The 13,507-nt window shown below is 47.1% G+C and overlaps 1 protein-coding gene across 1 annotated transcript in view; it reads left to right on the forward strand.

The window, feature by feature from the left end:
* The window catches only part of TAF1B (TATA-box binding protein associated factor, RNA polymerase I subunit B), a 193,458-nt gene that overhangs the window by 66,446 nt on the left and 113,505 nt on the right, over positions 1 to 13,507 (forward strand). Inside the window, exon 8 of the mRNA XM_033937405.1 lies at positions 11,743 to 11,842. Within this exon, the coding sequence (XP_033793296.1) occupies positions 11,743 to 11,842 (100 nt within the window). The remainder of the gene's footprint in view (positions 1 to 11,742; positions 11,843 to 13,507) is intronic.

Genomic DNA, 13,507 nt, shown 5'->3' on the forward strand with positions numbered 1-13,507 from the left:
AGTCCCACAATTTCTGAATAGTGGGAAGTACCGTATTTATTACTCCTTAAGATGCACCTGACCATAAGATGCACCCTAGATTTAGAGGAGGAAAACAAGAAAAAAAACATTCTGAACCAAATTGTGTTCTAATATATTCCAGGCTCTGCACCCAGCTCCCATTCCTGCCCACTGCCCTGTAACCTGCCCTCCAGTACCTTTTTTAATCCCCCTCCCCCCCCGGGTCCCTTTTTTTATGGTACAACAATTTTTATTAAACAAACAGAAAGAAACAGGTAATGCAATATAAGGTACAGGAAATGTTCAAAATTTTTTGTGTTCAACAACAATACCCAGCACCTTATCCTCTTCCCCCATCCCACCCAAGGAGGACAGTAAAAGAACATGCCGGAAAGAGCAAAACAAGACACTGTCCCCCCCTTAGCCCTCTCCCAATCATAATAAAGTATAATGGCAGAAACATCAAGGCAAGACAACCAGTATTCTGACATGATAAAGAAATAAAACAGCAAACAAGATTAAATACAGGGAGGAAAAACCAGGGCAAGCAATGTCTTCCCCCATGTCTGTCTCAGTAGCAGAGTATGGCCTAAACATATATGTTTGTTTGTTTTTCAACAACTCTGTTCCAGTCTCTTGTGATTCTGGGGAAGATTCAAGGAACTCCCAGACAGCACTGTTCTATGAGAAACTCATCCATTCCCGCTCTTCCTCAGCAGTCAAGAATTCGTTTTGTATCACCACCTCAATGACCCTAAATAACATTTCCTGAACCTATAAAACTGCTGACATGCAAGCCTAGCCCTTTAAAATCATGTACTGCTACTGATATGCAACTGGGTTTTTGTTTGCTATAGAAAGAGGACAGAATACATTCTGTACACAAAAATGGGTAATTCTATAAAACAGGTACTAACATCGTACCCCCCGTTCCTTTTTGGGTGTCCCTTGTTGCCTGGTGGTCCAGTGGTGTGTCGGCCGGCAGGTGCGAGCTTTCCGTCCGCTTGCCTGGGCACGCGCCACCTCGTTTCGTCCTGCACCCCCTTAAATGTCTCCCATTACCTGGTGGTCAAATAGTGTATCAGTCGGCAGGCACATGCTTTCCGCTTGCCTGCCTGGGCCTGTGCCGCTTTCTGAATGGTGCCTTCAGTTCTCGTGAAACGCTCGCGAGAACTGAAGGCACCATTCGGAGGGCGGCTTGGGCCCAGGTAGGCCGGCAGAAAGCTCATGCCTGCCAGCTGATACACCGCTGGACCACCAGGAAATGGGAGACATTTAAAGGGGTGCGGGATGAGGTGGTGCGGGCCCAGGAAGGTGGGCGGATGCCTCGCGCCTGCCAGCCGAACACCGCTGGACCACCAGGCAACGGGGGACATTTGAAGAGGGACAGGACGGGGGTAGGGTGGTGTTTTAAAAAGGGACGGGGTTAAAAAAGGTACTGGGGGTGTTTTAAAAAGGACTGATGGGGATATCTGACCTTGGGAGAGGGACCTTGGGGTGATAGTGTCCGAAGATCTAAAGGCGAAAAAACAGTGTGACAAGTCAGTGGCTGCTGCCAGAAGGATGCTGGGCTATATAAAGAGAGGTGTAGCCAGTAGAAGGAAGAAGGTGTTGATACCCCTGTACAGGTCATTGGTAAGGCCCCACTTGGAGTATTGTGTTCAGTTTTGGAGACCGTATCTGGCAAAGGACGTAAGAAGACTTGAAGCGGTCCAGAGGAGGGCGACGAAAATGATAGGAGGCTTGCACCAGAAGATGTATGAGGAGAGACTAGAAGCCCTGAATATGTATACCCTAGAGCAGTGGTTCCCAAACCTGTCCTGGGGGACCCCCAGCCAGTCAGATTTTCAAGATATCCCTAATGAATATGCATGAGAGAGATTTGCATATAATGGAAGTGACAGGTATGCAAATCTCTCTCATGCATATTCATTAGGGATATCTTGAAAACCTGACTGGCTGGGGGGTCCCCCAGGACAGGTTTGGGAACCACTGCCCTAGAGGAAAGGAGAGACAGGGGAGATATGATTCAGACGTTCAAATACTTGAAGAGTATTAACGTAGAACAAAATCTTTTCCAGAGAAAGGAAAATGGTAAAACCAGAGGACATAATTTGAGGTTGAGGGGTGGTAGATTCAAAGGCAATGTTAGGAAATTCTATTTTACGGAGAGGGTGGTGGATACCTGGAATGTTCTCCCGAGAGAGGTGGTGGAGAGTAAAACTGTGACTGAGTTCAAAGAAGCGTGGTATGAACACAGAGGATCTAGAATCAGAAAATAATATTAAATATTGAACTAAGGCCAGTACTGGGCAGACTTGCATGGTCTGTGTCTGTGTATGGCCATTTGGTGGAGGATGGGCTGGAGAGGGCTTCAGTGGCTGGGAGGGTGTAGATGGGCTGGAGTAGGTTTTAATGGAGATTTCGGCAGTTGGAACCCAAGCACAGTACTGGATAGAGCTTTGGATTCTTGCCCAGAAATAGCTAAGAAAAAAATAAAAAAATTTAAATTGAACCAGGTTGGGCAGACTTGATGGACTATTCGGGTCTTTATCTGCCGTCATCTACTATGTTACTATGTGTGTGTTCTAAATTTGTATCTTGGCTGCGTCTTATAGAGCGAAAAATACGGTAATAATGGAAGGATATTCTCCTTAATGCAGAATTGTATAATAGGGTCATAACTGAAATTAAAGCGCAACAATTTTTTACAAATCAGAATTTATTAATGTAGGAAAAACAAGTACATCATCTTAATGTACAACATTTTCTTCACTTTTCAACATAGTCACCATTTCTCTGCACACATTTTTTCCCATCGTTCTGCAAGCTTGAAAATTCCCTTGCGATAGAACTCGGTTCAGCTGCTGGAAGACAAGTGTTGAATTCAAGTGGTGCCATTCCATACTCTGCTGTTTTGTTTCAGGTTCATAATGATGGAACCAGCTTTCATCGCCTGTCACACTACTTATCAAAAAATCATCTCCTTCATTTCGATATCTCTGAAGAAGGTCTTGAGTGATGGCTTTTCTCTGAACTATGTGGTTTTCGGTCAACAAACGTGGGACTCAGCGGGCACAAACTTTTCGATAGCCTAAGTTTTCTATCATTTCCTGCACTGTGTCCTATTCCAAGTTTTGCTGCAATTTCATTCACAGTGACACGTCTGTCTTTAATGATGCCATCAACCCTTTCCTTGTTGGCATTCAGTGCAGGCAGTGCGAGGGCAACTGCTACAAGGCTGATCCTGGATGCTCGTGTTTCCATCTTTGAAATGTTTCGCCCATCTCCTGACACTGATAGCGCACATGCACACCTCTCCATATGCACGCAGCCACAGATCTCCACTAATTGACAGAGCCACACCTTAATGCAGTTATACTAAAATAGCTGGAGCTGGTTAATTGAAAAGTGCTGTCTAGCTTTCAGCACTTTGGTTTCCTCTGAAATGAAAGACAAACCAAAATAGGGGGGTGGCAGAGTGAGATAGAGAAGGGAAAGGGATTTTAATTGTTTTGTTTTGTTACTCTACGTTGTTTCTATGATGCTCTGTTGAGATTTTTCCATTCCTGTAGAAGACTGCTGTGAAGGAAAATTTTTTTTTTAAAATAATTTTTATTAAATTTTCCAACTACAATTGTGCATACAAATAATTCATGTACATGTACATACAATATTACACAATAAACTTACATATAGTTTAAAGCAATTATTTTCCCCCACCCTCCCACCTATTAATCAAGAAAATAAATACCCACAAGAAACTATCTAAAAATTCCCCAAAACAATTCCAGTACAAACCCTCCTCCCTCCCTCCCATCCTGGATGTGTATGTTTAAAGGTCAGTAAAATAAAATCAGTTATCATTCCTTACAAATTTTAGTCAACAGCTCCTAAACATCCATAAATTTCCTGTACCTTCCCTGCTGTATAGCCATCAGTTGCTCCATTTTAAAAGTATAACAAAGGGATTCCCACCAGAAAGTATAATTTAACCTATCCCAGTTCTTCCAATTCTTCAAAATAAGTTGTATTTTTAAAACTTCAAGGTAAGCTTTATTTGTTTACAAAGCTTCTCAGCAAAAATACACAGCTCTTTGGTAAGTTGTATTCTTTAAGATTTCTATTTTTGTAACATTTTACATTTTTTAGCATTATTTTGCAGCAGCATGTGTGATGACAGGCACTTCTTCCAAATGTGATATTTTGGTTTTTCTTGGTTTCCCGGCTACTTTCAAAGCTGTTTGAAGTTAAATAATTCCACAACTATTCTCTTCTATTCTAAGAGCTAAAACTTGATTAATTTTATCAAGATTTAAATGTAAAAAAGAAATAAATGCCTGTCTTAATGTTGATAAAGAGCAGATATTTCTGTTGGTAATGTGATATAGAAGAGTCAGAGGTGGTACTGGATATTGTAATAGTAATAATTAAATTATAAGAAGGCACATTGCAGTTAGAGCTTCCTGGAACTAATGGATTTTGCTATGTCTTCCAGTTCTATGACTTGTAATACAGAAGCAAACATTAAAAGCCTGGTTTGTATACTTGCCCTAAGGCAGAAAGGTGGGATTAATTAAAGGGGTGTTGGATCCTCAGCCTAATGATTTGTCTAGCCTGCATCTCCAGAAAGCCAAATATGAATGTCCCTTTGCATACTTTGGGATCATATCCAATAAAGATTTTTTTCCCATTGGAACAAAATGAGACAGTGTTTATTTTTTTTATTTATTTATTCAGTTAACGATACCGTTCTCCCAGGGGAGCTCAGAACAGTTTACATGAATATATTCAGGTACTCTAGCTTTTTTCTCTGTCTATCCTGGTGGACTCACAATTAGAGAATGACACAGGGAAAAAATGTGTCCCCGTCTCTGCATGGTAAAAATATAATATGACACAACATGATATGGTAAGTTTATGGAAGTTTGGGAACCATTAACTAAATATTGTAAAGATTGATTTATTTGTATAAATTGGGGAAAACATGCACATCCGGGGAGGGGGAGGGGATATGTTTTGGCATTTGTTAAGAAATATGGAAGGGTTGATAAGTATTTTTATGAGGTGTTTGTAAATTGGAAAGTGGGTGGGAGAAAATAAGTCTTGTCTTTATTCTATTAAGTATATTGTGCTGTAATGATAATAATTTATGTAAATGCATCATCTTTTGTGCACAATTGAAGTTTTAAAAATGAATAAAGAACATTGAAAAAACAACATGGTATGGTGAGACATAGCATGGCAAGCATAGTTCAGCAAAGCATGGCAAGCATAGTTCATCAAAGCATGGCTAAAATAGTATGACATGACTAGCAAAAATGGTTAGGCAAGCATGCATGATGAAACATAGCATGGAAGACATGGAATGGTAAACATTGTGTGGCAAACATAGTATGAGCGATTGTAGCAGGGCCAGCATGGTATGGCAGACATAGTATGGTAAATATAATGAACAGTAGGACAAGGATGGCGAACAGTTTGACAGTGGTACAACACCAGAAATTAGATTTACACTATACAAAATCATAATGAATTTGCTCTTCAAAAAATTTATATTTGCATGTATGTTATTATTGCTTTCCAAGATTGTTGCTTATCTTGTTTGATACATTTCATTCGCTCGCAAGAAGAAAAGCCCCCTCGGGATGTGCCCTCCACATTGAGAATGCACAAGAAAGATCTTACTCACACTACTTACTTCGCCTCTGGAACAAACTACCTACCCACATAAGATTGTTAGAAGGTCTACTGAACTTCAGGAAGGCAATAAAAACTCACCTCTTCCCCTGACCCTCTATGAAAGAGCACCAACCCAAATTCCCCAGACCTGACAAAGAGCTCGACTTTCCACTGTTTCGAGTCCCAAACACTGATGTGCTTTGTCCTATGTCTCACTATGCCATGTTTTACCATCCAGTGTTGTACCACTGTCAAACTGTTCGCCATCCTTGTCCTACTGTTCATTATATTTACCATACTATGTCTGCCATACCATGCTGGCCCTGTGAGACATAGGACAAAGCACATCAGTGTTTGGGACTCGAAACAGTGGAAAGTCGAGCTCTTTGTCAGGTCTGGGGAATTTGGGTTGGTGCTCTTTCATAGAGGGTCAGGGGAAGAGGTGAGTTTTTATTGCCTTCCTGAAGTTCAGTAGACCTTCTAACAATCTTATGTGGGTAGGTAGTTTGTTCCAGAGGCGAAGTAAGTAGTGTGAGTAAGATCTTTCTTGTGCATTCTCAATGTGGAGGGCACATCCCGAGGGGGCTTTTCTTCTTGCGAGCGAATGAAATGTATCAAACAAGATAAGCAACAATCTTGGAAAGCAATAATAACATACATGCAAATATAAATTTTTTGAAGAGCAAATTCATTATGATTTTGTATAGTGTAAATCTAATTTCTGTTACGTCCCTTCTGGATTCCATATGATAGGTGTTCAATCCACAATTTTTCTGAGCTGGGAAACACATCCACTTACATTCTGCAAGCAATCTGTGCAGAAGTCTGTTGCAGTTGCTCTGCTTCTTTTTCTTTTACGATTAAAGTTTGTTTCTCTGTGGCTTCAGTGCATTGAGACCCCTTCCTGGTGGTCCCCTGTCAGAAGAAGGGATGTAGTCCCGCAATGCCAGACTGCTGCTTCACAGAGAAACTCTGGTGGATCTGTGGAGCCAGCCTGCTGTGTGCCACCACTTCTAGATTCAGTGTCACTTCCCCTGGAAGTCTGCTTGCCAGTGACCTTGTCACCTGGGTTTCAAGGCGCAGGCTGCCTTTCCTGCCCCTGGCCGCATGGATGAGGATCCTTGGAGGCGGAGGTCATAGTTGGTCTCTGGCCAGCTGGCAGTCAGAAGATTTCAAGTCTGGATCCATCTGGAGCTGTTTCTGAGGCAGAAAATTTTTTTCCTCCATTCAAATGCTGTTTAAAGCTGGCACTGCATGCTGTGCCACTGCATGCTGTGCCACAATCTGGCACTGCATGCTGTGAGTAAACCTCCATCATTTCTAATCTAATCTACCGTATTTTCACGTAGATAACGCGCACCCGTGTAAAACGCGCACACGGGTATAGCGCGCGAAAACACAAATTTATGTACAGAAATTTTTATATACCGCGCACACCCGTATACCACGCATGCTGCCCGACTCTCCTTTCGCTAGCCCCGACTCTCCTTTCGCCCGCTCCGACTCTCCTCTCCCCCTTGAAGTCCTGTCCCCACCCTGAAAGCCTGATGCCCCCCCGACGTCCGATTCACCCCCCCCCCCGCAAGACCGCTCGCACGCACCCACACCCCCACCCTGAAGGACCGCTCGCACCCCCACAGCCTCCCGACCCCCCCATCATGTAGAAGCTCCTACCGGTGTCCTGCTGCTTCCTCTTGGCGGTCCCGACTCCCCGACACGATCGGGGCAAGAGGGAGCTCAAGCCTTCTTGCCCCAGCCAATCGCGGCACCCCCGACACGATCGGGGCAAGAGGGAGCTCAAGCCCTCTTGCCCCAGCCAACCGCGGCACCTCCTACATGATCGGGGCAAGAGGGAGCTCAAGCCCTCTTGCCCCGCCGACTCCCCAACTCCCCGACAATATCGGGCCAGGAGGGAACCCAAGTCCTCCTGGCCCTGGCGACCCCCCCCCCCGCTAGTTGTTCGGGCCAGGAAGGAGCCCAAACCCTCCTGGCCACGGCGACCCCCTACCCCCACCCCGCACTACATTACGGGCAGGAGGGATCTCAGGCCCTCCTGCCCTCGACGCAAACCCCCCTCCCCCCAACGACCGCCCCCCCCAAGAACCTCCGACCACCCCCCAGCTGACCCGCGACCCCCCTGGCCGACCCCCACGACCCCCCCACCCCCCTTCCCCGTACCTTTGTGTAGTTGGCCGGACAGACAGGAGCCAAACCCGCCTGTCTGGCAGGCAGCCAACGATGGAATGAGGCCGGATTGGCCAATCTGTCCCAAAGCTCCGCCTACTGGTGGGGCCTAAGGCGCCTGGGCCAATCAGAATAGACCCGGGAGCCTTAGGTCCCTCCTGGGGGCGGGGCCTTGGGCACATGGTCGTGTTGGGCCCATGTGCCTCAGGCACCGCCCCCAGGTGGGTGGGGGTGTCGTGGGGGTCGGCCAGGGGGGTCGCGGGTCGGCTGGGGGGGGCGGTCGTTGGGGGGAGGAGTGTTTGCGTCGAGGGCAGGAGGGCCTGGGATCCCTCCTGCCCGTAATGTAGTACGGGGTGGGGGTAGGGGGTCGCCGTCGCCAGGAGGGTTTGGGCTCCCTCCTGGCCCGAACAACTAGCCGGGGGGGGGGGGGGTCGCCAGGGCCAGGAGGACTTGGGCTCCCTCCTGGCCCGATATTGTCGGGGAGTTGGGGAGTCGGCGGGGCAAGAGGGCTTGGGCTCCCTTTTGCCCCGATCGTGTCGGGGAGTCGGGGGGGGGGGCAAGAGGGCTTGAGCTCCCTCTTGCCCCGATCGTGTCGGGGGTGCCGCGGTTGGCTGGGGCAAGAGGGCTTGAGCTCCCTCTTGCCCCGATCGTGTCGGGTGTCGGGACCGCCAAGAGGAAGCAGCAGGACACCGGTAGGAGCTTCTACATGATGGGGGGGTCGGGAGTCTGTGGGGGTGCGAGCGGTCCTTCAGGGTGGGGGTGCGGGTGGGAGTGCGTGCGAGCAGTCCTTCGGGGTGGGGGTGCGAGCGGTCCTGCGGGGGGGGGGTGAATCGGACGTCGGGGGGAACTATGTAAAAAAAAATTTGTACAACGCGCTCACACGTATAACGCTCAAGGGTATGCGCGGTACGTAAAAACCACGTATAACCCGCGCGTTATATGCGAGAAAATACGGTAATTCTTATATACCGAATCATCTCCTAAAAATAGGAGCTTGATTCTGTTTACATAATTAGATCACAAAGAAAGATCCATTAACATTCATTGGAGCTATTGCCTAAAAGCGATGAAACATAGTGGTTTTTAAGGTCTTGTAAAAGATCTGAAGAGATAAACACGATCTAATTTGAGGAGGGAGTCCATTTCATATTAGTTAGTAAGTTTGGAAAGGAGTGTGAAATGTTACTAATGGACTTGATTCCTCTCAATGATGGAAAAGAGATAAAGGCATCAGAGAAACAATTACCGTATTTTCTCGCATATAACGCGTGCGTTATATGTGGTTTTTACAAACCGCGCATACCCTTGCGCGTTATACGCGTGAGCGCGTTGTACAAAATTTTTTTACATAGTTCCCCCCCCGACGCCCGATTCATCACCCGGAAGAAGCGCTCGCACTCCCACCCCGAAGGACCGCTCGCACCCCCACAGCCTCCCCCCCTCCCCCATGGAGAAGCTGTCTACCTTGTTTCCGGATGCCAGCCCAGCTGCTTCCTCTGCCGGTGGTCCTGCCCCTTCTCAGAGCCCTGTGCTGCGCTGCTTCCTCTTCAGGCGGTCCCGCCCTTTCTCTGATGTCAGAGAAAGGGTGGGACCGCCGGAAGAAAAAGCAGCGCAGCAGGGCTCAGAGAAGGGGCGGGACCACCGGCAGAGAAAACAGCTGGGCTCGCTGGCATCCGGAAACAAGGTAGACAGCTTCTCCATGGGGGAGGGGGGTGAGGCTGTGGGGGTGGGAGCGGTTCTTCGGGTGGGGGTGCAAGCGGTCCTTCGGGGTGGGAGTGCGAGCGCTCCTTCGGGGTGGGGGTGCGAGCGGTCCTTCGGGGTGGGGGTGCGAGCGGTCCTGCGTGGGGGGTGAATCGGACGTCGGGGGGGCATCAGGCTTTCAGGGTAGGGACAGGACTTCAAGGAGGAAAGGAGAGTCGGGGCAGGCTTAAACAGAGTCGGGGTCTCCAGAGGAGAGTCGGGGCGGGCGAAAGGAGAGTCGGGCAGCATGCGTGGTATACGGGTGTGCGCGGTATATAAAAATTTATGTACATATGTGTTTTTTGCGCGCTATACCCGTGTGCGCGTTTTACACGGGTGCGCGTTATCTATGTGAAAATACGGTAGTCCATGTAAAATTTTAAAGACTATATAGTGTTCCGCCGGTCATTCGCGGTTCACTGTTCGCAGTCCTGGTCATTTGTGGATTTTCTGACCACGAATGACCGGGCAGGAGAGGACAGCCACAGCGGCAGGAGAGAGCAGCCGGAGCACTGATGAGTGAAGGAAATTACTCGTGGTATGCTCCACCTGCCTCTTCCTGCACTAAAGTTGGGCCTCACCAATCAGGAGCTGGGTGTCAAAGCAGCTTCTGATTGGTAAGGCCCGACTTTAGTGCAGGAAGAGGCGGGTGGAGCATACCTCGAGTGATTTCCTTCACTTGCCGGCGCTCCAGGTGCCCTCTCCTATCTCCCCCGCTAAAAACCGTATTCGCGTTTTTTCAGAATTCGTGGAGGTTCCTGGAACAGAACCCCTGTGAATATCGGGGGAGTATTGTACAGTAGAGAGTTGCGTGGGGACAGAAATCCCACCTGTCCCCACCCGACCCCCGCCAAAGTCCCACCCATCCCCGCAAGGAATCCCCTCCGTCCCCGCCCATCCCTATAAACTACAGAAATAGTTATTTCATTTAATTATGCTACTGAATTAAAGGCTCTGGTAGAAACCCATTTAAAAATAAGCAAAAAACTTTATTAATTTGGAAATATTAATTGGGAAGAATACATACTTTGTAAACGGGTTTCTACCAGAGCCTCTAATGTTTATAAATTTTTATCAACACAACTAATATACTACTTTATCCTGAAGCAAAAAAAAAAAAAAAAAGAATTTTTTTCCTACCTTTGTTGCCTGGTTTCTGCTTTTCTCATGTTCTCATTCAATTCCTTCCATCCACTGTCTCTTCTCTCTGTGTCTTCCATTTGCTCTGTTACTGTGCCTCTCTCTTTCTCCCCCTCCCAAATTGGTCTGGCACCCATCTTCTTCCCTCCGCTCCCCCCATAGTCTGGCATCTCTGTCTTCTTCCCTGCCAGCGTCTTCTCCCCACTCTTTCTTCCCCATTTCCTTTCAGCATCCTTCCCCCCCCCCATCTTCCCCATGTCCTGTCAGGCAGCATCCTTCTCCCCCCTCTGCCTTCCACATGTGCTTTCAGTGTCCTTCTCCCCCCTGTCTTCCCCATGTCCTTTCAGCGTCCTTCTTCCCCTCTGTCTTCCCCATGTCCTTTCAGCGTGCTTCTCCCCCCTCTGTCTTCCCCATGTCCTTTCAGCGTGCTTCTCCCCCCTCTGTCTTCCCCATGTCATTTCAGCGTCCTTCTCCCCCCTCTGTCTTCCCCATGTCCTTTCAGCGTCCTTCTCCCCCCTCTGTCTTCCCCATGTCCTTTCAGCGTCCTTCTCCCCCCTCTGTCTTCCCCATGTCCTTTCAGCGTCCTTCTCCCCCCTCTGTCTTCCCCATGTCCTTTCAGCGTCCTTCTCCCCCCTCTGTCTTCCCCATGTCCTTTCAGCGTCCTTCTCCCCCCTCTGTCTTCCCCATGTCCTTTTAGCGTCCTGCTACTTGATTGCTTTTGTATGAACTGAGGGGGCAGGAACAGCTAGCTCCCTGGGAAGAAAGTTGAGTTGAAAAGATGATTGACAGTTTTCTGCAAGCAATTTATGGATTCAGATGCAAAATCCTACAGTTCAAGACCACTAGACACATCTACAAGAAAGATTATCGAGGTAAAAACCTAATCTTTCTATTTTCTACACCGGTTTGTTTCCTTGCAACTCAGTGGCTGTGCATCTAAATAGGGAGTTTAAATGTCACATGCTAAAATCTAAAATTGTTCTTTACTTTATACAGGTTTGTAGCTGGTAACCATATACCTTACTTGCATATATGTCATCAGTTTCCAGAGGAGATGAAGCTGTATGGACCTGATATCAGAATTTTTCAAGCACAGGTATATTCAACTCACTGATTTTCACAGTAGCAATTTACATTTCAGCACAAAGTCTCTTAACTATCTCAGATTAAGTAGTTTGCCGAATCTGAGATAGCATGGCTTTACCAGAGGAAGAGGTGTCAAAATAAAATATGGTTAAGTTCTTTGATTGGGTGACAACAAAATGGATCAATCAGATGTACTTGGATTTCAGCAAAGTTTTTGATGCTCTCCTCTGTAGAAAGCTCCTAAATTGAGCAGTCTGGGGTGGACCCCAAGGTGATAAACTGGATTAAAAACTGAATAAGAGGAGACAGAGGATAATGACCTTTATTCGGAAATAAAAAGGGTAATTAATAGAATGCCTCAAGGTTTGGTTTCATGGGACCAGTTCTGTTTAATCTTTGCATATGATAATAAATTCTGCAACAAAGGGACACTTGAATGAGTAAACAAAATGAGGTGTGATCTAAGAGAACTTGGAGTGGTCAAGTGTTTAGCAGGTAAAGTTCAAGACAAAAACAAACAAACAAACAAACAAAGATTATGAGATTATGTATGCAAAAATCCAAGTGCCTATAGCAGAGGTTCTTAACCAGCAATGCCCATAATCCTAAGGAGTGTGAGAAGAGCTCAAACGAGGTGCAGAGATGGGCCTTTTCATATTATTGAGCTAGTAGATTCTTCTAAATGGGTGATGGATGTATGGCTTTACTAGTTGAGAGTGTTTCTACGAGGGGTGCTGAAAAGTTCTCAGTCAAACCAACCAACTTCCTAAATTTTGAGCGTTATTTTACCACTGTAGCTAAAAAGAGTGTTATCTTATTTCGTTAAGTGCCAATTTGCAGAAACGACACAATGACACAACATTTGCTTCAATTGAATCTAGTTCATTCAAGATCAGATGATCTGCAAAAGTTAGAGGAATGGTCTAATGCCTGGCAACTAAAATTCAATGCAAAGAAATGTAGAGTAATGCATTTGGGGATTAATAATCGGAAGGAACCATATATGCTGGGAGGTGAGAAGCTGATATTGCACGGACAGGGAGAGGGACCTTGGGGTGATAGTGTCTGAAGAACTAAAGGCAAAAAAACAGTGTGACAAGGCAGTGGCTGCTGCCAGAAGGATGCTGGGCTGGATAAAGAGAGGCGTAGCCAGTAGAAGGAAGAAGGTGTTGATGCCCCTGTACAGGTCATTGGTAAGGCCCCACTTGGAATATTGTGTTCAGTTTTGGAGACCGTATCTGGCGAAGGACATAAGAAGACTTGAAGCGGTCCAGAGGAGGGCGACGAAAATGATAGGAGGCTTGCGCCAGAAGACATATGAGGAGAGACTGGAAGCCCTGAATATGTATACCCTAGAGCGGGGGTCGGCAACCCGCGGCTCCAGAGCCGCATGCGGCTCTTTTCCACCTCTGCTGCGGCTCCGGTAGTGTGTCACGCAGGAATGCAGCTTACAAGTCCGGCGTCGCGGCGGGAAATAGCCATGCTGAGCAGTGAGCTCAGCACACACAGATGAAAGCCTTGCTTGCTGATTGGTCCGGCGGCCCCGCCCCGCCGTGCCGCCGGACCAATCAGCAAGCAAGGCTTTCATCTGTGTAGTGCTGAGCTCACTGCTCAGCGTGGCTATTTCCCGCCGCGACGCTGGACTTGTAAGGTGCCTGAAAAAGAAATCATCCTG

The sequence above is a fragment of the Geotrypetes seraphini genome, chromosome 3 (genome assembly GCF_902459505.1).
Source record: "Geotrypetes seraphini chromosome 3, aGeoSer1.1, whole genome shotgun sequence".
In the NCBI taxonomy this organism is placed as follows: Eukaryota; Metazoa; Chordata; class Amphibia; order Gymnophiona; family Dermophiidae; genus Geotrypetes; species Geotrypetes seraphini.